We start from the raw sequence: 24,332 nt of genomic DNA, 5'->3' as shown, positions 1-24,332 counted from the left end.
CAGTTTCCAGTTTCTTGTCACTACACAAAAGGCTGCTACAAACCCTTTTGCACATATAGGTCCTTTTCCCTCCTTTAAGATCTCTTTGGGATATAGGCCCAGTAGAAACACTGCTGAGTCAAAAGATATGCACAGTTTGATAACTTTTTGAGCATAGTTCTAATTTGTTCTCCAAAATGGTTGGATTCGTTCACAATTCTACCAACAATGCATCAGTGTCCCAGTTTTTCCACATCCCCTCTAGCATTCATTATTATCTTTTCCTGTCATTTTAGACAATCTGACAGGTGTGTAGTGGTATCTCTACAAAATTGTCTTAATTTGCATTTCTCTGATCAATAGTGATTTAGAGCACTTTTTCATATGACTAGAAAGAGTTTGAAATTCTTCATTTGAAAATTGTCTGTCTTTGACCATTTATCAATTGGAGAATAAGGCTTATCTTAAATGCAGAACTATGGCAGAAAAACTAAGATTTATTTTTAAGAGGCACATGCTTATCTCACAATGACTTAAGAACTCACCTAAAGAAACTACTATGTGTGTTTAAAGTCACAGAATCTCAGAGCTGGAGGGGAACCCATAACTTCTCTCTCTAGTCCAACTTGTGCTTGAAGAGGAATCTCCTTTAATCTCTTTGACTAGCAGACATCCAATGAGAACTCTTAAAGGAAGCCTCCTATTTTGGGGCAGTTGTGGTTGATTGTTGGCAAGCTTTTTCTTATAATGAATTCAATTTCTCCTTTCAATTTCTATCCAATGTTTATGATTCTTCTGGACCTAGCCAAGATCTGACATATCAAAGGTAACCTAAGTTTGGTCCAACTGGCACTCACCACCTATATGACTCAGACAAGCTATTTAACTCTCTAGGTCTCAGTTTCATCATCTGTAAAATGAAGGAGTTGGACTAATTGACAAGTGAGCTCTAAAATTATAATCCTAAATCACTTAATATCTTTAGACCTCAGAATCTTCCTCTTAAAATTAAGGTGGGGAGAAGGGAGTAAGGTGACTTTCTACTTTTACAATCTTTTCTTATGTCAAGGTTTTTCCTGGAAGTCCAATGAAACCTATGGAGTCCTCAGAATAATGTTTTTAGATGCATAAAGAGTAGTATATTGCATTATAAAGGAAGCCAAATATATTGAAATAGTTACAATACACATACACACACACACACGTGTGTGTGTGTGTGTGGATAGATAGATAGATAGATAGATAGATAGATAGATAGATAGATAGAGATAGATAGATAGATTTAAAACCAAGATCACAAAGACCACATTTAGAACCTTTGGTTCAGATGGCCCCTTATCGTTGTTCTCAGTCATTTCAGTTATGTCCAACTCTTTATAACGCTATTTGGGGTTTTTCTGGCAAAGATGCTAGAGGGTCCCTCTTATTTCTGGAGTTCTAAGGTTTCTTACTGCTCTGATATCCCACATTCTGTTATTCTAATTCACTTTCTGAAGAGGACACTGTCTTTTAAAATCTAATTACTGATAGTTGCTCCCAATGAGTCATTGCCACCTCAGTTACTTTGAAATGGCATTGACATAATTTCTTAGTCAATAAATATTTCAGAGAAGTTTCTCATCCCATGACTTCCCACTTCTCAGTCTAATTTGCTATCTATGAACCAAGCACAAAGCTAACTTGAACTGGGGGGAGGGAGGCAATTTGGGCTTTTCCCTAGAGTGATAAAATTTGTACATGCACTCAGCAGCAGAAACTGTCTTAATAATAAATTCCTTCTGCTTATTTGCTTCTTAGATTACTTTCTCTTCAATAATTAGAAAGCCAATTTGAGAACAGTTTGATGTGTCTTGCCTGAGGTACATTTTTACCTTGTACTAAAATTATTAGTTGTAACTGAGTATTCATTTTAACCAACTCAAGGTGTCAAGATATAATAAGTATTGACAACAGCATCATCTAAGAAGAGAGACATGAGAAAATCTCTCCTAGAGAAAAAAATTCTAGGAGCAAAACTGACTGTCATGAACTGAGAGCAGAAGACCCCTTCTCCTGCTTTTACTAGTTTAAAATGAGGCTATTGATGCCAATTGATGCCTCCCTCTGCTTAATTCCACTAGAGATCAATGCCCTAGTTCTGTGTAACTATGGGTAAGGGATGTTATCTCTTTAAGGTTTTAATTTCTTCATCAGTAAAATGTTAATTTTAATAATTACATTATTTCCTTTATAAGACTTGTTGACAGAAAGCATTTTGTAAACATTAAAAACTTCATAAATGTGAGTTATTATCATCACCAACAGCAATATAATTATTCCTAATGTTCTCTGGGCTTGAAAATTATATGATCTAAGGTTTCTCCCAGCTCTGACATTCTGTGTTCTAAGATCCATTCTAGCTCTGACATTCTGTGTTCTAAGGTCCTTCCCAGCTCTTAGATCCTACATTCTAGGGCCCTTCCAAGTTCTGATATTATGTGTTTTAAGATTCTAGCTCTGATATTCTGTATTCTAACATCCTTCCCACTTCTGACATTGGGTGTTCTAGGATCCTTTCTAGCTCTGACATTCTGTATTCTAAGGTCCTTTCCAGCTGTGATAGTCTGTGTTCTAAGTAAGGACCTACCAAGCTCAGAAAGTCTGTATTCTAAGGTCCCCTCAAGCTCTGACATTCTGTGTTCAAAGCTTCAAGTTGTTCTTCAGCAGGTGCCTACTTGACCTACCCTTGTCATTCCTCCCTCCAGCTCCCTCATAATCCTCCCAATTCCCCAGGGGAGCTAGGCCTTTCTTATTACTCACCATGGGCTTCTTGAACTCATTGGGCTTGATGCAGCGAACGAAGAAGGGCTGGCAGACGCTGAGGGTTCGCATCAGCAGCTCCAGGGAGCGTTTGAACTGACTGCTGAGAGTAGGGGAGCGCTTCCTGGTCTCTGCTCCCTAGCACAGGAGAGGAGCAGAGGGAACTGGTCAGACTCAGGAAGGGGAGGAGTGACAGATGGGGGTGGGAGTGGGGGGAGGCTTTTCCTCCCCCATTCCCTACAGGCCCTGAACCCAAGCGGGACCCAGGGAAGGGAAAGGAAAGGAAGGAGGTCAGCAGAGGCCAGGGACACAGCCTGAGAGAGCCCAGCTGAGGGAATGGGAAACGGAAGGGGCTGGGGCCAAGTTTTTTATTTCCCCTCTCTTTGAGGCAATTTCTCTGTTTTTGAGCTTTTTTATTTTTATTTTTATTTTTTTTATTAGAAACCCACAGAAGGGCAACAGCTGTAGAGTAAGAGAACCTGAGTTCTCTGAGGCAGAACACTGCTTATATGGGGTGTCCCAAAGATCTTAGTACAGTTTAAATCTTTAAGAGCTTAGAGTTAATTTCTGTGATTCATCACCACAAATCACCAGCCTTCACTGTTCTCCCCTAGAACATTTTTTTAAGATCTCTTTTGGCTCAACAGTTGTGTGACCTTGGACAAACCAACTGTCCTCTGGGCAGAACGAGAACAATCAATAGCATGAAAACAAACGTTTTTGAGAACTTATATAGACAGAGGAAGAATGAAGTGAGCAGGAGTAAAAGAGCATTTGATACAATAACAAGTGCCTTCAAAAGCCTTAAGAGCACTGACCAATCATGAGCCCAAAGGACCATGAAATAATACTATGCAGCCTCTCTGAGTGCTGACATATATATACATATATATACATATATATAGACATAGACATAGACATATATATATATATATATATATACATATATATACATATATATAGACATAGACATAGATATATATATATATATATATATATATAGTGTTTTGTTTTTTGCTAAGGCAATTGGGGTTAAGTGACTTGCTAAGGCAATTGGGGTTAAGTGACTTGCCAAAGTCACAAAGGTAGGAAGTGTTGTGTCTGAGACCAAATTTGAACTCAGGTCCTCCTGATTTCAGAGCTGGTGCTCTACCCTCTGCACCCCCTAGCTACATATATATTTTTAAACATGATCACTTCAGGAATTTGCTTTGCTATGCATATTTTTTTTTTTTTTGCAAAGAATTTTGCTTTCTTTTTTTTTTTTTTTTTTTTTTTTTTGCACAAGGAGGTAAGAGAGAAAACAGATTTTCTTTCATTAAAAAAATAAAAATTTAATGAAAAAGAAATATGGATCTTAATAATAAGGAAGCATTTATATAGGACTTTAAGGTTTGTCAAGTGCTTTGCAAATACTACTTTATTTGATACTCGAAGCAAGTCTGAGGTAGATATCCCTAGTTTATAGATGAGGAAAGTAAACCTGAAACAAATTAAGTGATTTGCCTAACCCAAATAGCTATTAATGTCTAAATTCAGCTCTTCCTAACTCCAAATATAAGGATCTATTCATCATTCCCTGTTTAATTCCCAAATAAAATCATAAGACTAACAACAAATTCACATTTCTATTATAATTTAATGTGATATGTGAGTTTGTCACTAACATTCATGTTATTATTTCTATTATTAATGATCCTATGACTTCAAGTTTATCTTGGCCATGTGGCCTTTACCCATTACCCTTTAGATTTATTTTTCTCTGAGCCTCAGTTTCCCCACCATTCAATTTTGTCACTTAGTGATCTTACAACTAGCTGTGTAGGGAGTGAGGGTTAAGTGAGGAGCTGGAAGGCAGGTAGAGGAAAGCTATTCAAAGGAGGGGCCAGGAGACATTTCCTCCTAGAAAAGAAAATATAAAACATTGCCAACACCCTCTGAAAGGGATTGTCACAGCAGTAGATTAGTTCTGCTTTAGCCTCTCTAGGACAGAAGTAGAAGCAATAGAGATGAGACATAGAGAGGTAGTTTTCAGTTTTTCAACATAAAGATAGATTTCCTAACAATCAGAGCCAATCCAAAGTAAAATAGTCTGCTTCTGTGAGAAATGAACTCCTCATCCCTGGAGGTATCCAAGTAGTGACTGAAAGACATCCTGAAGGAAGACTGTCCTGAGCTAGATCAGCTGAGATCTTTTTTCTGATTCTGAGAATCTAGAATTCTAAGATCCTCCAGTCAGTCTCACCAGGTGGCTCAGGACAAAGGGAGAGAAACACTCCAGAAAATAAATGAGAATGTTCTGACAGCCCAGCCTGGCTGTCCCAGGTAAAGCCAGGATCTCCTCCCCTTCCTGAGGGTCCCCTATTGGCCAGCCCTGAGTCCTTATTTTAACTAATCTCATGACTCTTAATGAGATTTGCTCAGTCAAATCCTCTAGCTGAGGAATGGAAGGAGCTGGGGTGTGGAGGAAAGGGTATTAGAGAAGTAGGCTAATCTTTGCTGAGCTGTACCTCCTGGGAGATGGGGGAGGGAGGAACCTGCCTTCCAGCTGCCTCTGGGGTTTCTCTCTTGAGGTCTGGTTACTGCTCCATGCTTGTTTCTACACTCCCTACTACAAACCTAGTTTCATTCCTCAAACACCAAACTCCAATTTGCAATGATAGTCATCATCCACACCTGGTACTCTCTCCATCTCCTTTTTTCAAAGCTCAAATCTCATCTTCCACAGCAGATTTTCAGGGTCCTCTCAGATACTACTGCCTTCCTCTCAGATTACTTTCCAATTTCTCTGTATATACATTGTATGAAAGTGCCCCCAAAAGTCGTTAAAAGCTTAACTAAGACTTTGGGGATGCCCTGTACATCTAGCTTGGCTCTCAGTTTGTGCTGTGACCTTAGTCAAATCACTTCATCTAAGCCCCAGTTTTCTTGCTTGTCCTGTCTCTTGCGCAATCTTATTGTCAGATTCATGTGAGATCAAGGATGTGAAACTATGTCAATGTTGTTTTTATCATGGTGGTGCTGGCGGTATTTTTTCCTTAGTATCTGACCTCTTGTCCAGTCTTCTTAGCAAAAATATTGGGGTGATTTGCCATTTTTTTCTCCTGTTCATGAGGAAATTGAGGAAGAGTTAAATGACTGACCCAGGCTAGTAAGTGTCTGAGGCCAGAATTGAACTCAGGAATGTAAAGGTCCTGTCGTCTCTAAGTTATCCTTCACCTTGTAATTTATCTTAATTTAATTTTAATTTTAATTTAATTTATCTTAATTTAATTTTTAATTGTAATTTAATCTTAATTTTATCTGGCAAATAAATTATCCTCCCCTTGTAATCCTAACACAGAAAGATGAGGCTTCCTGACTCCAAGCCTGGCACTCTGTGCAAATAGCACTACTTAACTGGCAGATATAAGAGCAGAAGTAATGAAAAGACACTATACAGGCAAAAGAAACACAGACCGTGTGCTTGGAGATGTCCCTTTTCCTTCCTGAACCTTAACTCCATCTGTAAATCTGCAAAATGAGTTGTTTGGGAGCTAATCTACAAGGTCCCTTTTTAGGGGATTACGTTCTGTGTTCCAAGCCCTTCTCTAGTTCTAATGCCTCAGGATTCTGAGAGATTTCTCTCTCTCACTTTGGCTTCAGTCTCTTCCTGGCCCTGAACCAGGTAGGAGAATGGGGAATGGAGCTGGGATCAGAGAGTGGCATTCCCACTTTGGAACCCTGCCTCACTGGATTTTCTCTAAATTAAGATTCAGAGGTATCAATCTGGGTATCTGACCCAATCCAGATGATCCTAGGAAACCCAAGGATTCCCTTTGCACCTGCTGGGAGTTCCCTGGCAGAGAATCAATCAGTTGCCTAATCCAGCTTGCTAGCATTTCTATTTCCCAAAGAGTTGCTGGCGGGGGCCCAAACTTTCAGCTTTAAAATTTAGAAATTAATACAAAGGAAGAAAAAAATCAATTCTACGGCTGAAAAACAGCCATCTCCCTCACACAAAGCCTTAGAAAAAATGCTGGACACTCACCCATAGTACCATAAGCTAGATAGACAGTGTAGTGTAATAGAATAAGCCCAATACTTAGGAGTCAAGAAACCTGGGTTCTAAGCAAATCATCGTCTTGTCTCCTTGGTAAAATACAGGGATTGTTCAAAGGACCTGTAAACTATAATTAATTCAGTATCTAACATTTTATTATTCTAAAATCTCTCCAAGTCCCTTCTAAGGACAAAGGAATGTTAAATTTTGATTCTGATTCTAACCATTAACTTATCATATGACTTTGACCAAGCCAAGATCCCCTCTCTGAACTCCACTTTCTACTGAAAATAAGCCTTTCCACCTGACTTCTCAGGATGGTCATGAGAATCAGATAAAATGAATGATGTGAAGTGACAGGCAGAGACTAAATGGGCACCAAAAGGTACGTTTCAATAGATCTTATATCTCTGAAATCATATATTTGAAGGTCCTTTCCAAGTCTGACATTTAACATCTATGTGCTATATTCCCTTTCAATTCTGATGTTCTATGTTCTAATATTTTAAGTTCTAAGGTCCCTTCCAACTCTGATACTCTATCCTAAAGTTCCTTCTTCCTCATACATTCTATATTCTAAGACTTCTAGTTCTGACATTTTCTGTCTTGTGTTCTAAGATCTGCTCTGACATTCTGTGTTCTAAAGTCTTTTCTAACTCTGGCATTCTATGATTCAAGCATGTATAATTTCTCCAGCTTTGTCCACAGATTACATATTGGTCATACTTTGGTGTCCAGTATGATGTTCTTTGTTCTAAGGCCTCTTCCAGCTGATATTTTGTGTTGTGTGTTCTAAGGCCCCTTAGTTATGACATTCTATAATTCCAGCATGGATGACTTCAACCTTTGACTATATTCTTATCTTGAATGGAGGGCTTGTTAACAGAGTAAACCTATTAACCACTATTGGGAACCACTGTTCCCCTGTGATTTACCTTGTTGCCCAAGAAGGGATTTCTGTATTCTTTTTCAGAGTAGAGATTTTAGTTTCTAGATTGAGAACAGGTTTAGAATACCATTACAACTTCTGGGGGGAGCCCATCTCCACTGTCATCTCCATCCCAATCCTCACCCCAGAAATTGAGAAAGTACGTACCCATGCAGGGAAAGCCAAGACAGAATGTGGCACTGTGGTGTACTTTAATGCAAACTCTATAGATGAGTAAAGTACTTTTTAAACCTTAAAAGTATTATAGAAATGTGTTGTTACTCTTATTAACATTTTGCTCCATATTTGTTATTCCATCGTTGTAGAAAGAATTCATGATGTGAAAACTCTTTCTGTGAATGCACATTATCAACTCACCTATGAGATATAGTCTTAGAGTGTTCCCTGGGGTGCTGAAAAGTCAAATGATTCACCCCTTATTACAGTTGGCAGGAATTAAGATTTAAACTAGGTCTTTCTGATTCTAAGGCCAGGTGTCATCGATCCACCACATAAATGCCCCCTTTATTATTACTAACAGTTTTGAATTAGCCCAGGTTGCCCTTCTGAACACTATTGTAAAGCCCTCCATTCTTCATTGTGTCTTCATAACCTGGGGGACAGCTAGATGACACAATGGATAGAGCACTAGCCCTGGAGTCAGGAGGACCTAAGTTCAAATCCAGCCTCAGATACTTAAGTACTTACTAGCTGTGTGACCCTGGGCAAGTCACTTAACTGAAATTGCCTCACAAAAACAAAACAAAACAAAAAAACAAAAACAAAAACTTTTACAAAACTTTCCCTCTTCCATATCTTCTACCTAATTGTCACCCACACAGCAACCAGCAAGCTCATGGCACTCAAAGGCACACCCCTCCACCCCAATTCAAAGCACCCTCTCCCAGTTCCCCAACAGCAAAACCAAGAGTCCAACCCAGAGCCCAGAGCATGGGCTTTGGGGGATATTCTTAGCACTTCTAACTATGGTATTTTTACCTTTGTTGAGGAGGCTGCTGACTGGCCAAAAGAACCGGATGCATAGCCACAGAGAAACTATGGGAGCAGGGGGAGGGGAAGATCAGGACAGAAGACAGAGAAAGGGTGGGGAATAGAAAAGGGGAAAAAAAAAAAATACAACAAAAAGTGAAAAGAGGAAGTCCTAGAGCTAAGAGAGAGTCCTGAAATGGGGTTTCTGGCTCTGTCCCAGGGCTGAGAATACTGTTTGATTATGATGGGGGAGAGGGGAGGGAGCATAAGAGTGTGAAGGCAATATAGTTGGCACTTTTCTGCAGGGTTCAAAAAGAGGAAAAGGGGTACACTTTACAAACCCCACTAAATATCCAGTATTAGGGCTCCATGCTTGAGTGAAGAAAGGAAGAAAGATGAATGAGGAGGAAACAGAAGAGAGAAAAGGAGATAGGAGAGAGGGAGGGAGAAAGAGAGAAAGTGAAGAAAAGGATGAAGAAAGAGAAAACAGCAGAGAAAAAAGAAATGAGGGAAGGAGGAAGGGAAAAAAGAGGAAATAAAGAAGAGAAAGTGAAAGAGGAGGGAGGGGGAAAAAGAGGAAAGAGGATATCCTATTCTCATTTCAAATGCCACATGCCTAAATCTGAATGCATTATCTTTTCTTTTAAATCTGCCATTCTACTAACTTCCCTATTTCTTCTACTGACCCCACCATTTTCTGGGTAAAGAAGGCTCAGAAAGTCAGCTCTGACTCTTTCCTCTTCCTAACTCCCTACCCTCAACCAATTGACAAGTTGATTGTATTCTTCCCCTAAAATCGAATCGAATCCAAGTAATTTTCGTTTCCATTCTCCTTTTCGCTTTTATAGCCACTGCTTTAGTTAAAGTCCTTACCACCTCTTCCCTGAACTAATCTGGACTCCACATTGCTCTCTTTGCTTCCATTCTCTCTAATCTTTAATCTATCCTTCACACTACTGCTAAAGTATCTTTCCTTCACCTTAGTGAGCACATCACTAGTACTTTTATCTCTAAGCAGGTAAATAACTCCTTGTTATTGTTTAAATCATCTTCAATCATGTCCTACTCTTCATGACTCCCTTTGTGGAGAGAGGGGCTTGGCAGAGATACTGGAGTGGATTGCCATTTTCTTCTCCAGCTCATTTTACAGATGAGGAAATTGAGGGAAACAGGGTTAAGTGGGCTTGCCCAGAGTCACATAGCTAGTAAGTATCTGTGGCCAGATTTGAAGTCACTCTGAACTAATTCTTATATCTTTATTTATAGTCTTAATCTCTCTCTTAAATTCCAGTAATATCAACTGTCCCCTGACCATTTTCACCTGGACATATTTATTTGCAGGCTCAGTATGTCATCCATACATTCTCCAAACTTCTCTGTTTGTGTTAATGGCACTGCCATATTTTTAGCCACCAAGGTCAGCAACTTTGGAGTTACCTTTGACTCTTTCCTTGTCCTCAACTCCACTCTACCCCAACCATATTCAATCAGTGTCCAGGTCTGTCAATTCTCCCTCTATAACTTCTGTCCCATTGTTTCCTTTCCACTCAACCTCTACTCTGGTCCACACCCTCAGTTACCTCTTAACTATACATGGCTGTTATCATTGTCATCTCCCTGGCTCAATAGTCTCCCTTTTCCAACCCATCCTCCTCATAGCTGCCAAACTGATATTGCTTTTTTAAAAATTGCTTGTATCCTCTCTATTCAAAATTTTTCAATGGCTCTATCTTGTTTCTAGCATAAAATCCAAAATTGTTTTATCTTTGTATTCCCAGTTCCTAACATAATGTATAATACATATCCCACACATGATAAATGCTTATTGAACCTAATCAAATTGTTATAGGATGGAGAAGGAAAGAGAGAGAGCAAAAAATGAAGAGGATAGATGAGAGGAAAACAGGGAATGTGACTGTAGAGGAAAGAAAAAGAAGGCATGGAGTTATTACTGGAACAAATGTTTCAATTCAGATGTGGGAAAGCAGAACTAAAGTTGTCAAGAGAAAATATAGAACTACTGCTCCCAGTTCTCCCCATTCACCCAGCTACACCCAACTTTGGACTTTTCTCAGCTGTCTTGTGGAAATGAATGTGTCTTCTTAGCTTCAGGAACAGAAATTCTACCTTACACCTGTGGCCATCCATCTATGCATCACTCCCTTAGTATGTCTATCCATTCTTCCTTACTTTATTCCATTCATTTGTGTCTTCATCCATCTACCCATCCCTCTGTCCATCTCTAATCCATCCATCCATCCATCCATCCATCCATCCATCTATCTGCCCAGAGATGTGCTGATGCCAGTTCCTACCAGGTCCCAAGAATAAATTATTAAATTTTCAGTGTTAGTATTTACATTTCAGAAGTTAGCACTAAAGGAAGAGTTGAAAAAATGTTACTAATGCAGATTAAATGAAAAGCATGTCATGCATTTTCATGAGCTATTTGTTAAATGGTTATCAGCACATCCCTGCATCCATCTTTCTTTCTATCCATTCATTCATCCTTCAGGGAGAGCCCAGAAGAAAGGGCTCACAGTTGAGGGGGAGAAAGGCCAAAAAGAAAGCAAAACAAATCCAACCCTGCTATATAGATGACATAATGGAGGGAGGAAGGGCTAGTCCAATGGAAATTCTTACTAGTCTATTTGTGCCTGTTGACATCTGGCACCAATTTTATCAACATTATCCTCCCTGTTCCCTAACCCACTCTTCCCCCAATTATCCTGAGTCTCATGGGAACTAAGAAACATTTTTTCTGGAGGAAAAAAAAAAAAAAACAACAGGAGAGGAAGAGTCCACTGTGTGAAAGACAAGGTATAAAGACCAAAGTCAGGGGCAGATTCCAAAAATATTTTTTGCACACTCTAACTTTACCAACTTGTATGTAAAGGAAAGAGTGAACACCTCTAAAGAATATCTTCCTTCCAGCTCAAATACTGTATATTTTATGGACCTTCCAACTATTACATTCTATGTTCTAAAGTCTCTTCCAACTCCAGCATTTTGTGTTCTTATATTTTATGTTTCAAGATTCCTTCCAACTATAAGAATCTAACCAGAATTGACCAGACTGTCATTGAGTTGTGTGTGGGGGGGGGGTGTTAACATTTAGCACACCTGCTCCCATCTATCCCTTCCTCCAGACTTCCTCCCCCTTCTAATAGTCCCCTCTCCCAAGCCCAGGGTGGAGAGGAGGTGAATTAGCAGATGGCCAGCCAGGGGCCCCTATCCCCAGACACCTGTTACCATGGCAACGTCGGCCTGGAAGATCTGCTTGACAAACTTGTTCCTTGAGGAATGGACCAGCTGTATTATGTCACCATGGAGAGTGTCCCGGTTTTTCTCCAGGAAGCCTGTAGAAGTGGGGAAAAGTCACAGGAAAAGTCACCTCCTATCCCAAGAACTACTCCTGCCCCTATCAAAATAAAATGCACTAGGGTTGGTATGGCTAGGGTGGGGGAGGTTTGAATCTTCAGAACTACAAGGGACCTTAGAGGTTGTCCAGTCCAACCCGATCAACCTTCAGAGGTAGATCCTGAGGCCGGGAAGAAGCTGTCTTGAGCAAGGTCACACAGGGAATTATTGGCAATTTCATCATGGCAGCATTGCTTGGGGCAGTGGAAAAGGAGGAGATGAGGAATTTTATAAATGACAAAATTGAGGCCCACAAATTAGAAGTGACTTGCCTGCAATCATCCAGATAATAAGTGGCAATAGGATTTAAACTGGGGTCTCCTGTCTGAACCTAGCACCCCTTCCACTATATCATATGTCTTTGTCCTCTTTTTTGACTTTGTCTCTCTTTTTCTGTTCCTCTCTTCATGTATCTACATCTATATATATACATAGAGGTATTCCACATAAATATATAGAGAAACATTATATAGATATAGTCATATATATACTCATATACATATATATATATATATATATATATATATATATATAGGGACTCCATATGTGTGTATGTTTTATAAGAAAACTAAATGTGTATACATATATGTATATACATGGAGTACCTATGTGTATGTATATATGTATATTGGTGCGTGCACATCATAAGTAAATATTTATATGCGTATATGTATATGTGTATATACACACCTGTGTACAGATATCTATGTGTTTGTATATAATACATGGTGTTATGAGTGAGTCACATATGCATGTGTAATATATATATATACATATACATACACATACATATACACAGAGAACATATATGCATGTATGTGTGCACTTATGTAATATGCCTGTATATGTGTGCATGAGTGTGTTATATGTGTGTGCTATACATACACAAAATGCATGCATGTACTTGTGTATATGTATAGACATCTATATAATATGCTATATATAACAGATATGTGTTATAAGCATGTGCAGTTTGTGTATACATACACACATGTACATTCCAATACATGTTTATGAAGTACCTATATGTGTGTTTGAGTGTATATATGTGTATAAATTATTTGTACATGTGTATATATGTGTGTGAGTGTATGTGTATATGTGTGTATGTAATTTTTCCCAATTCTGCTGGAGAAGGACAGAGCCCATCCAAAGTTGTGCTGGAACTAGCTTGAACCATTTTAGGAAAGCTGATTGTATATTCTCTAAAAGCACTGACATCTCAAGAAATCACCAAATGCTGAAATAATGGGGTTAGATTAGATAACTATTTTTAAAACACAAACTCCTAACTCTAAATATTATAATCATAAATTATAGAGAGGCAACTTGTCTTGATTGAAGAAAAAAATTCCTAATGATAGAGCTATTCAAAGACAATGAGCTACTTCAAGATGTAGTCAGCTCCCCAACATAGGAAGTCTTCAAATGTTGGATTCCGTATCTCTGAGTTCCCTCTTACCTCTGAGCTTCTGTGATTCTATAAGATGGTCAGTGCCCCCCTCAAGAGATATGAAGAAGGAGTTATGATAAACATAAGATTCCAGGGCATTTCTTGTTCCCAGGGACCTCCACTTCTCTTTCTTTCTTTTATTTAATGACTTCCAAGGATAGGGGGTTAACAAAAATCTGCTTGCTCCCTCCCTCCACCTATGGTTTACAACCACTAACAAACAGAATCTCCTCAAAGCAGTTTGAAACTTCCTTGAGTCCCAGGGGTTCAGGAACAAGTACCTTGTGTCTCATAGTAGACAATTCCAGCAAAATGATTGATTCCAAACTGGGTCTCATGGTTGTTCTTTGGTGGGATGTAGTTGCTGTTGAGCTTGTGCTGAGAGTTGAGTTTATGCAACATGGTTGTATCCGTTCCCTGCAGAGATCAGGCCTCCACTGTTGAACCAGCTCCATTCCTTTCCTATCTTCAGATCACCTCTCCTACACCACCACCAGGTCACTGATTTCAGTTCTGACTCAATCCATTTATGACTAGTAGAATCTGGGATAAGTTATTTCTCATGACTCAGTCGTGTCCCCTCCCATCAGCTTCTCTGCTTGGCTCTGACTTCAACAACATCATGTCTTCCCCCAACTGAAATTTCATCATCTTGGTAGATTTGGCTTTGATATATCCTCAATACCTCCTCAGTGCCCTCAGCTGCCTCTCTCCTCTGAGTTGAGGACTAAAGGAGCTGAAAATCTAAAGCGTTTTTTTATAGAGGTTTCAGAATGGTCCAACCATTTTCCACAGCTGCTCTACTTTGTTTTGATTTTATAAACATTTTGCCAGGGATGGGGTAACCTCTGGTGACTTACCTGTACCTCCTTTCAGTTTTCTGTATTATTTCCCCCTATTAGATTATAAACTCCTTGGGACAGAAATTGTCTTTCTTTTCTATTTTTTTAAAATTTATATTCCTAGTACTTAGCACTGTGCCTGGCATATAGTAGGTACTTAATAATTGTTTATTGATTATGCCGACCACCTTGATCTGTTGGTAAAACATTTTATATTATAAGGTCCCTTCTGCACTAATATTCTATAATTTAAAACAGTGACTCTCAGTGTAGTCTGATTATTCTTGAGGATCTGTAAGACCCATTCAAGGAGGTCTGCAAATACGATGATTTCATGATAATACTTAGATATTTTCATTTCTAATGCTGTAAATATCAATAGCTATAAATCACATATAATATAAACCAAAATAAAAGCTCTCTGCATAATATTCAATAATTTAAACATAAAAGGGATCCTAAGACCAAAAACCTTTGCAAACTGTTATTCCAGAATGTTTACATAATAATATGCACTTTGCTTTTACTCTTTCACACATCTCCCATGGTGGTGGGCATATCAGTGGAGTGTGGATATCCTTCCCCTCTTGCTTTTCCTCTTTTGGCCATAGTCAAAACCCATCTAGTCATCCAGGCTGCTTAACTGCTACACAGTTCATAGAGCTTGGGAACATGAGAGTTGTTAGCTGTACTGTTTTCCAGTGAGATGGAGGACAACTAGGTCAATATCTGCCCTGACACAGTCACTATCTCCTAAATTCCTCCTAGACGTTTTATGTTTTAAAAATCTGTGATCTAAGGGCTCTTCCAATTTTAACACAAAAATTTCTGAGTTTTCCTGGGATATGATGAACGGGTAAAGGAATGGTATTCTAAACTCTGCTTCCAATCTCTCCCCTGTTAATACAAAAACACACATACGTTCACACTCATGTACACACACCTTAGGGAATTTGCTCTCTTCATCAATAAGGGAGATGATGTTCATGGGCTTATTGGCAATCATGTCCAGGGCTTCCTGGTTGTCAGTGAACTCAATATGGAGCCAGTCAATGTTTTCCAGGTTGTATTCTTCCTGCTCCAGTTTGAAGACATGCCGCACAAAAAACTGTTGCAGGTTCTCATTGGCAAAGTTGATACAGAGCTGCTCAAAACTGGAGGCCATGGTAAAAAGGAAGAAGGTAGTTATGGAGAAGGAGACAATGGGGTAAGGAAGACAGGATAAGATTGTAACCACTCTTTTCTCCTACTGGATAGGGATGGCAGGCACTTAAAGATGAAAGTTCTAGCATTCCATTGTTTTAATTTCATTTCCCATAAAAAACATCATATTGTATTAGAAAAAGCATAGGATTAGAACTCAGAAGACCTGGTAATTTATCTCGACTTTGTCCCTAAATCAACAAATCCCTTCCTCCAAGTTTTAGGTTCTTCATTTTATAGCTAGAATGGGGTTTTAGAGATTAATTTATTCAGTCCTCTCATTTGACAGAGAAAGAAACTGAGCCCCAGGTAGGTAAGAGCAGTTCCCCAAGATCACACTTTAGAGCTAGAACTCCAGGCCTCCTCACTCTTGGTATAGTGCTCCATATCTCACCTAAATTCTGCCTACAGAACTCTTGAACTTTCAGAGTTCTATCCCTACAGAAACATAAGGCTTTATTTACGCAGAGTAGTTATTTAAAAAATATTTCCTGAATTTTTAAACAGAATATGCCATCCCTCCCATGCCTATTTTTCAGGACAATTATTAGAATCAAATTTTGTATTCTTTTAATATATTTGTCTTGAGGCTAGCCTTATGAACTGAAACCTAGAGAGAGACAGTCACAGAGCAGGAGTAACAGGGGCATAAAAGGAGCAACTTTGCACATCCCCAATGATCAGTTCAACTATAGAATTTAGATGTTGATGATATGCTCTCTTGATCCCTAAGTTTCTTACAGCATGTGAACCTTGATTGCCCAGCTACCCAACTAGACTTTAAGCCTTTTGAAGGTAAGGACTGTGCCTGAGGCTGTACCTGTTCACAGTAAAGTTTTCAAAGCCAAAGATGTCCAAAAGACCAATCGATCTTCGTGTGTTTTTCACGCCTTGAGTTGGAGGTCTATAAATTGCAGCATTGATCTTGTCTACAATCCACACAAAGAGTCTCCCATAAATTCCCTGAAAAAAATCAAGATCATGTCTGGAAAAGAGGAAGTCTCATTTATCTTCTTCCCTGGTCAGATCATAGAAAAGTAAAGATAATGTAAAGGGTATGATCAGGGAAATCTTTGAGTAAATCTTGAGTACGGAGCTCTTCAGTCAAAGTGATGAAAATACAGGGTAAGATCCTCTGTTAATTCCTAATCAAATGGAAGAGAATCCCCATTTAAGTTAATGGACATAAAGAAATTCTTAGTGATTGGCTGAGTTACATACTTTTCTAGTAACTTACAAAACTCAGCTGATGATGCTGTTTGTACTTATTAGCTATGGAAGATTTGTTTGTTGATCTTTTTTTGTGTGTTTTCTTTCAGAGTACAACAAAGAGGAACACCTTTTCATCATTAGAAACGGCAGTAGCTACTTATAGCAGAAGCACATGATAGGAGGAGATTTGTGCTTATATGTGTCCTAAAAGTGAAGTTCAAGAGCATTCTAACTAAACCCCAAGATCTTAGGTAGGGGAAGTGGGATTTTTAATTCCCTAGGGAGGGTAAGTGGAGAAGAGAGATTTTCTTGGCAATCATGATTTTGAGGACAGTCTCGGGAGTAACTCCAAGTTCAAAAGCTCCTGTATTTGAGTAATATTTCTTAATACATCCTTGTTCCTATAGAGAAAAAACATGAAGTTGCTTCAGATCTGATGAGGAAGTCTTTTGTGCAACAAGTTCCAAAGTATGTTTACTTTTGGGGGGTATCTACGTATATTATGGGGGTATTATGTGTCCTGGGGAGACTGTGTAGGACTCCATTGGAAAGAGATACTCTCAAGACTGACAGGAAGTGGTCCCAAAATCATTCTTAATTTAATTTCTTTCCACTGGGAAGGAGAAGGTGAGAGCTGAGGAGGGGGGGGAGAGGGGGGAGGGGGGGAGGAGCAAGATGCCAATGAGTTATTTTGAGTGGTTCCACCCACCTCCCGTATTTGTTCATGGGTTTATGTGAATCCTTAGCATCTTGTGCCTTTTCTTTAGGGGTAAAATAAAAGTTGTTTCATGTTTAATAGCCATACCGTATGCTTCTATGTAGGACTTGATCATCCACATTTGGTACATGTTAGAGTGTACCTAAAACATGTTATAATGAAATTTTATTTTGGAAATTTTGCCAGACAATTCAGGTGAGCCAAATGAGCCAAAGAAAGAACTTAACCTCTAAAGGTCAAGTTCCTAAGTTATGATACATGCTACATGTGAACTCAGATACTTTGTGGAGAGGCAGCCTGAAAATCTCTCATCTCTAATAGAATGTTATATTCATTTCTTACTCTGCCTAAGAACTTTGGGGTTTGATAATGATGCCCTTGAACTCCCCTTTCAGATCATTTATAAGCACATGACTCTTCCTGCCATGTGTTTCTGCTGTAAGTTTCTATTGTTGTTCCTGCTGTTCCAACATTTCCCACCCTTCATCCCTTTGCTATACCCTGGAAAAAGACCCAAAGCAAAGGTCAAAAAGCAATTAGGTTATATTAACAACAATTCACACTTAAATCGTACTTCAAGGTTTGCAAAGAATTTTGTACAAACCATGTCATTTGAATCTTACCATAACCCTGGAAAGTAAGCTCTATCATTATCTTAATCTTACAAATGAAGAAACTGAGACATAGAGCAGTTAAGTGACTTGCCCAAAGTCACACAGCTGCTAAGTATCTATAGTAAGATCTGAAACTAATTCTCCATGACTCCAAATGCTTGATTATTGCCTGTTTAGTTCTATTTTGCATTCAACTTCAGGTATCACTTTAAAAAAAAATTCCTTTGACTGATACTTTTTGTTTTGTAGAACACAGTCATGCATTACAGCAAACTCTCTAACAAAGAAAAACAATTAAGCACAATAGTTGTGGTTGTCCAGTCATTCAGTCATGTCCAAGCCTTCATGACCCCATGGACTATAGCATACAAGGCCCTTCTGATCTCCATTATCTCCCAAAGTCTGTCCAAGCTCACGCTCATTACTTCCACAATACTATCAAACCATGTCAGTCTCTGCCAAAAGCTTCTCCTTTTGCCTTTGATCTTTCCTAACATTGGGGTCTGAGTCCTGTCTTCTCATTATGTGACCAAAGCATTTAAGCTTCAACTTCAGAAGCAAAACAAATTAACTACTTTTGAGAACACATATCATGTTCCACTTTTATGGTCCTTCACCTAACTACTGAGAAGAGAGATGTGTATTTCATCATCTATTCTTTGGTACCAAGACTAGTCTTTGCAATTAATCTAAATTGGGCTATCTATAGCCCTATAGCCCTATAGTTTTCACTTACTTTCATTGAATACCCTCTTAGCCTGGTTCTACTCATTGAACTCTGTATTAGCTCATATGAGTTCTCCTCTATAATTTTTATAGTACTATGGAATATTATATTTCTTTCATGTACCACAACTGTCCTGCCATCCCTCAATTGATGGGTACCCACTATGCTTCCAACTTTTTTGCTACTCAAAAAAAGTAGAAAATACATTTTAGAACGAGGATTGATACAAATAGGTTTAAGTTCTCCATCCCCTCCCAATGACTCACTGTGGCATGAACATGATCCCAGTTCCTAAAAGCCACTAGAATAAAGCACAAAATGTCCTAGAACAAGGAGCAATAAAGAGAAGTAACAGGAAGGCAGATTTCAATTTTGGTAGGAACTCCTTAAATATCTGAGTTATCCCACAATGGAATGACAGCCTTTCAAGTTATGGATTCCACATCACATGTAATATTCAAGGAGATGTTGTTCGACCACATTGGAAGGATGCTGTAAGGGAAATTCTTGTTTAAGCAGGGGGTGGTCAAAGTGACTTCTGTCATTCATTACCACTCTAAGATTCTCTGATTTATTTTATCTGATTTATCACTTTGCCAACCTTGATTTCCCCAAGATCATCAAAGCATTCCCTAGTGAACAATGTAAAGTAGAAGAGGATTGAGAGCAATGCATGCTGGAGCCAGCTCAATTCAGATAACAAGAAGCAATCGTTAGGTTTTCAATGTGAACATTTTCACTTTGGAAATCAGCAAATGCTAAAAATCAGGGCTTGGTTTTCTATTTTATTAATAGTCTAGGTATGCTAATAATGCAGATTAAAACTAGAAGTATATCCTGAGCACATTTTTATTTTCTCAGAGAGCCAGTGGTTAAACATTTCTAGCACACTGCTGACTAATTCTCCAGAATGATGAATAGCCTTCTTAAAGAGGGATCAAAAGGAATTTATTTCTCCATGGTAGTCTAATGCTAGATCATAGGATACAGAGAGCTAAATGGGACCCAATGAAAGTTATTGAGTGTTGAGTGGTAAAGGATGAAGGTTAATATGGCAAAACTTATGTTTTAGAACAATCCCTAAGTGACTTGTCGAGGGTCATATACTTTGTAAGTTGCAGGGGTAAAGTTTGTTTCCAGGTTTTCCTGACTCCAAGACCAATATTCTGTCTCCTATGCCACTTATATTAGCAATTACTCAGGTAAGACTTTGCTTCCTGACTCCTCTGCAGAATCACAAAGAAATCTTAAAAGGAAAAGGAAGAAATGAGAATCATTAAAACATTTTTTTTTAAGTGTAGCAAGGAGAACAGAAGGAAAGGTGAAAGGGAACCTTGACAAGTTTGATAGTTTTGAAAGTTACATGTTGAAAGAAAATACAAGATAAATGCAATAGAGATTCATGGCTTCACAAATGTTATCTTTTCCTTATCTATGTTATATATAGAAATGTTCATTTTGTTGGTTAAGCTTATAATATTATTTTAAGAGACTCAACAGTCATTTCAATTCACAACTCAACAGAAATTCCTTTCTAAGCAATATTCTGATGAATAAAAAGTCAAGACCAGTCCTGGCCAGTCTCCATATATGTGAAGTTCATGAGGGCCAATCTCCCTGCCCTCTCCTTTTGAAACCTTACCTTGACAAAAGCATCTCTGACATCCAGAGCTTGCTCCTTGCTGAGTGGGGTGGAGACAGTTTCCCCTCTTGTAATGATGGTCCGACTAGTAAGGCAATTCATCAGATCTGGTGGATGAACCTAGAAGCATGATGAAAAAACTCACAATCACAGAATCTTAGATCTGCAGGGGATTTCATTGGTCACCTACCCTAATGCATATTTGAAAAGAAACAACAAAATCATCATCATCATCAAAACAACATATATTTAAAATTTACAAAGTAATTTTCACATGTTATTATATTTGCTTATTATCCCTGTTTTGCATATGAGGAAACAGATTCAGAGAAATAAGTGCTTAGTCTAGGATCACAGAACTATTATTTGAGGCAAAAATGGCACAGTGGATTGAGTACTGGATCCAGAGTCAGAAAGACTGAAGTTCATATTTAGCTTCAGATACTTAACTAGCTATGTTATTTTGGGCAAATCATTTGAATCTGCCTCAGTTTTTTCATCTATAAAGTGAGGATATTACCTCTCTTTCTAGGCAGCTAGGTGGTACAGTGGGTAGAGTGTTGTCTGAAACAAGATTCATCTTCCTGACTTTAAATCTGACCTTAGATACTTAGTAGCTATTGAAAGGCAAGCCACTTAGCCCTGTTTGCCTCAGTTTCCTCATCCAAAAAAAAAAAATGATCTGGAAAAGGAAATGGCAAGCCATTCTGTAAGGGCCCTTTAAATGGGCGGACACAGTGCATCGGGAGATTGAGGCCCGGAAGTAATTTCTGTAGATATTAGGACTGCCCTTGGGCGGGATCCTGGCCATATTGAGATAGCTTCCTAATGGGTGACTCTCTCGCTGATTGGCTGTGTGTGTGACCTCACAGGCCCTATGTAAGCCCACTGCAGGCAGCGGGCGGGCCTCTTTAACCTGGTGTTCTTCACCTGGGCTTCCCAGCCTGGGTGGCCAAGCCGAGATGGGTAGCCGAAAGAGGTAAGGGTTTTGGTAGTGAACATGTGGGTCTTCTGACCAGGTGTTCACTCGGGAACCAACAAGTCAGGGCATCAGTTAGGGCATTATGTGAGTAGGTATAATAAAGGCTTTTAAGATTACATGTGGTTGTTCTTGAGTGCGCTACTGGTTATTAAGCTAGTAATTGTAACTGCCAGGAGAGCACGTTACACCATTCTTGTATCTTTGTTGAGAAAACTCCAAATAGTGTTAGAAAGACAGACATGACTGAAATAGCTGAATAACAATAATCTGTCCTTTTCAAATCAAACCACTGAGGATCAAATGAGATAATATTTGTAAAGTGCTTAGCACAGTATATGGCATATAGTAAATATGATATATCAACTGTTATGTTGAAAATTGATGATGATGAAGATAATGATTTCAACTCAGGTTTTCCTAATTCCAGATCCAGCCCTCTAACCACTGAGCATCTTGCTGCCTTTATACCCAGGAAGTAGTCATCACCTTTTATTTGAAAGCCCCCATACTCAGAACCATCAATTTGGACCTAGAAGACCCTCAGAAATCATCTAGCCCAACCTTTCATTTTATAATTAGAGGATAAATACCCAAAGAAGGGCAGAGTAGAGAGAAGCTAGCTATGTAATTCAATATATACTGCCAAGAAGACTGACAAATAGCAGTCAGACAGGTAGGAGGAAAAATCACCAGAGAGTGATATCATGAAAATCCAGGAAGAGGAAGGTATCTGGGAGGAGGCAACAATCACCAACAGCAAATACTTCAGAGTGATTTAAAAAGATACTAAGAAATGGCCACCAGATTTGGTAATGGTTAGAGTGTTAGTAATTTTAAAATGGAGCAATGTGAATTGAGTCCTTTCACATCAGAGAAGAAAAAAAAAATTGGAAAATGTATTTATTTATTAGCATCAGAAGAATCAACCGAGATCATTTAGTTCAGTTTTTTTCATTTTAGTGAAAGAAACTGAAGCCCTGAAAGAAGTATCATGTCCCAGGATACACAGATTGATTGCATACACACATACACACACACACACACACACACACACACACACACCCTGGCACTAAAATGATAGAATAAATCCAATTCACTTGCATGTCATGATCCTCTTCAAGAATGAAGTACAATCAACAACAAATAAGACCTCCAGCAATGGGGAACTCATTATCTCATAAAAATACAACTCCCAGTCAAACGACTTCTCCATTATGCCATTTGCCATTAAACAGAAGCTTCTTAGTTGTCTTTCACAATCTATCCTAACACAGTTATGTTGTTGTCTAGTCTTCCATTTTTGAAGATGATCAATGATATCATGGGGTGATATATTGACTTGTTCACAAATTGGATCTAAATGAGCCAAAGTTGCACAAAGTCATCAACAATCAGTTTTTTTCCTAAAATCATGTAAGTTCCACGGCAGGACAAAAGTCAGAATAATTGCTGATGGCCTCAATGCAGAGGATGGTTTTGGTGTCTGACAAGCTCTAAGAAGTCTCTGCAGCATTTCATTCAGCCACTTTTACAGCTATTGGAACAAATTGATCTCATTCATCCATTCTGCAGGGAGAAGTCTTCACATCCTTAGGGTCCCCTAGCTCACCACCAGGTTTGAGGCCTGTTGGTTGCCCTGGTTTGGCCCATCTGCTGTGATGGTTTAGCAGGAGGTGGCCACTGTGTATGCTGCAGCTTCTTGGAGCCACAGGAGAGAGCTGAGTGCCGACATCAAAGGCAGATGAGCAGCCCTGAAAAGGTGTTTAACACCAAAGGTGCTGATCTTCCTTGTCTCCCCATCCACTCCAACTATATTCAAATCCGTGTCAGATAAGTATAAAATTGAGACTGAATTCATTTCAAAAAGATTTCTGTCTTTCAGTTCCAACAGACTTGGGATGGAAAATGCCATCCACATTCAGAGAGAGAACTATAAAAGCCTAGCATTTTTACACACACACCACACCACACCTAGTGTTCCCTAAAAAGCAACAGAAATGCTCTCCCCACCCCACCAGGACCATCAACTTTTGGACTTACCTCAAGCAGAGATGCAGTTGTGGCTAAGGAAGGAGAGAAGAGAACCTCACAGGCATCCAAATTTTCAAATGTTCTGGCTGCAGGGGAACAAAGGCATGTAGTCAGATAGTCCCAAGGAATGAGAAAGGCATTGCTGGTGATCTCTCCCATCCCCAAAATAGGTTTACTTCATGTCTCTCTATTGAAATCTTCTTCCTTTAAGTTCCAGTTCAAGGGGAACCTAAAACTATTATAGAATCGTAAGTTATGTATTTTAGAAGGGATCTCAAAGGTCTTTGGATCTAATTCTCATTTGATGAAGTGACTGATCTAAAGTCACACCATTAGTAAGCATCAGATATGAGGTTTGGACTCAGGTCCTCCATTGTATTCCATAGATTTCTCCTTCTCCAAGTGCTCTAAAGAGTGATTTCCCTGGCCTCTCCTTTGCTCTAACCACTTTTTATCTTGAATTCTACTTATTTGTAAACATATCATCTCTTTCTCCTCACCCTCCTCTCCAAGAGATTTTAAGCACATTGAGGCATTGAGGTGGCATTGTGGATGGAATACTCAATTTGCACTCAGACAGACCTGAATTTGAATCCTACCTCAAATATACACTATGGACCTTAGAAGTCACCTAGCCACCCCCCTCTCATTTTCAAGTGAGCCAGTTAAGGCCTCAATAAGTCAAGTGACCCACCCAATGTAACAGAGGTAGCAGGCTTGGCATTCAACTCCAAATCCTTTGATTTTTAA

General features: G+C 39.0%; 1 protein-coding gene across 1 annotated transcript in view; it reads right to left on the bottom strand.

Moving 5' to 3' along the window:
* Positions 1–24,332, bottom strand: part of MYO7A (myosin VIIA) — a 152,982-nt gene that overhangs the window by 86,137 nt on the left and 42,513 nt on the right. The window contains exons 9-16 of the mRNA XM_074304138.1: positions 23,592–23,668; positions 20,570–20,689; positions 16,477–16,619; positions 15,397–15,607; positions 13,893–14,028; positions 11,991–12,097; positions 8,748–8,804; positions 2,779–2,916 (exon numbers count right to left, since the gene is read on the bottom strand). Of these exons, the coding sequence (XP_074160239.1) occupies positions 2,779–2,916; positions 8,748–8,804; positions 11,991–12,097; positions 13,893–14,028; positions 15,397–15,607; positions 16,477–16,619; positions 20,570–20,689; positions 23,592–23,668 (989 nt within the window). The remainder of the gene's footprint in view (positions 1–2,778; positions 2,917–8,747; positions 8,805–11,990; positions 12,098–13,892; positions 14,029–15,396; positions 15,608–16,476; positions 16,620–20,569; positions 20,690–23,591; positions 23,669–24,332) is intronic.

This window comes from Sminthopsis crassicaudata, chromosome 3 (genome assembly GCF_048593235.1).
Source record: "Sminthopsis crassicaudata isolate SCR6 chromosome 3, ASM4859323v1, whole genome shotgun sequence".
In the NCBI taxonomy this organism is placed as follows: domain Eukaryota; kingdom Metazoa; phylum Chordata; class Mammalia; order Dasyuromorphia; family Dasyuridae; genus Sminthopsis; species Sminthopsis crassicaudata.
This window is presented reverse-complemented; position numbering and strand designations above follow the sequence as displayed.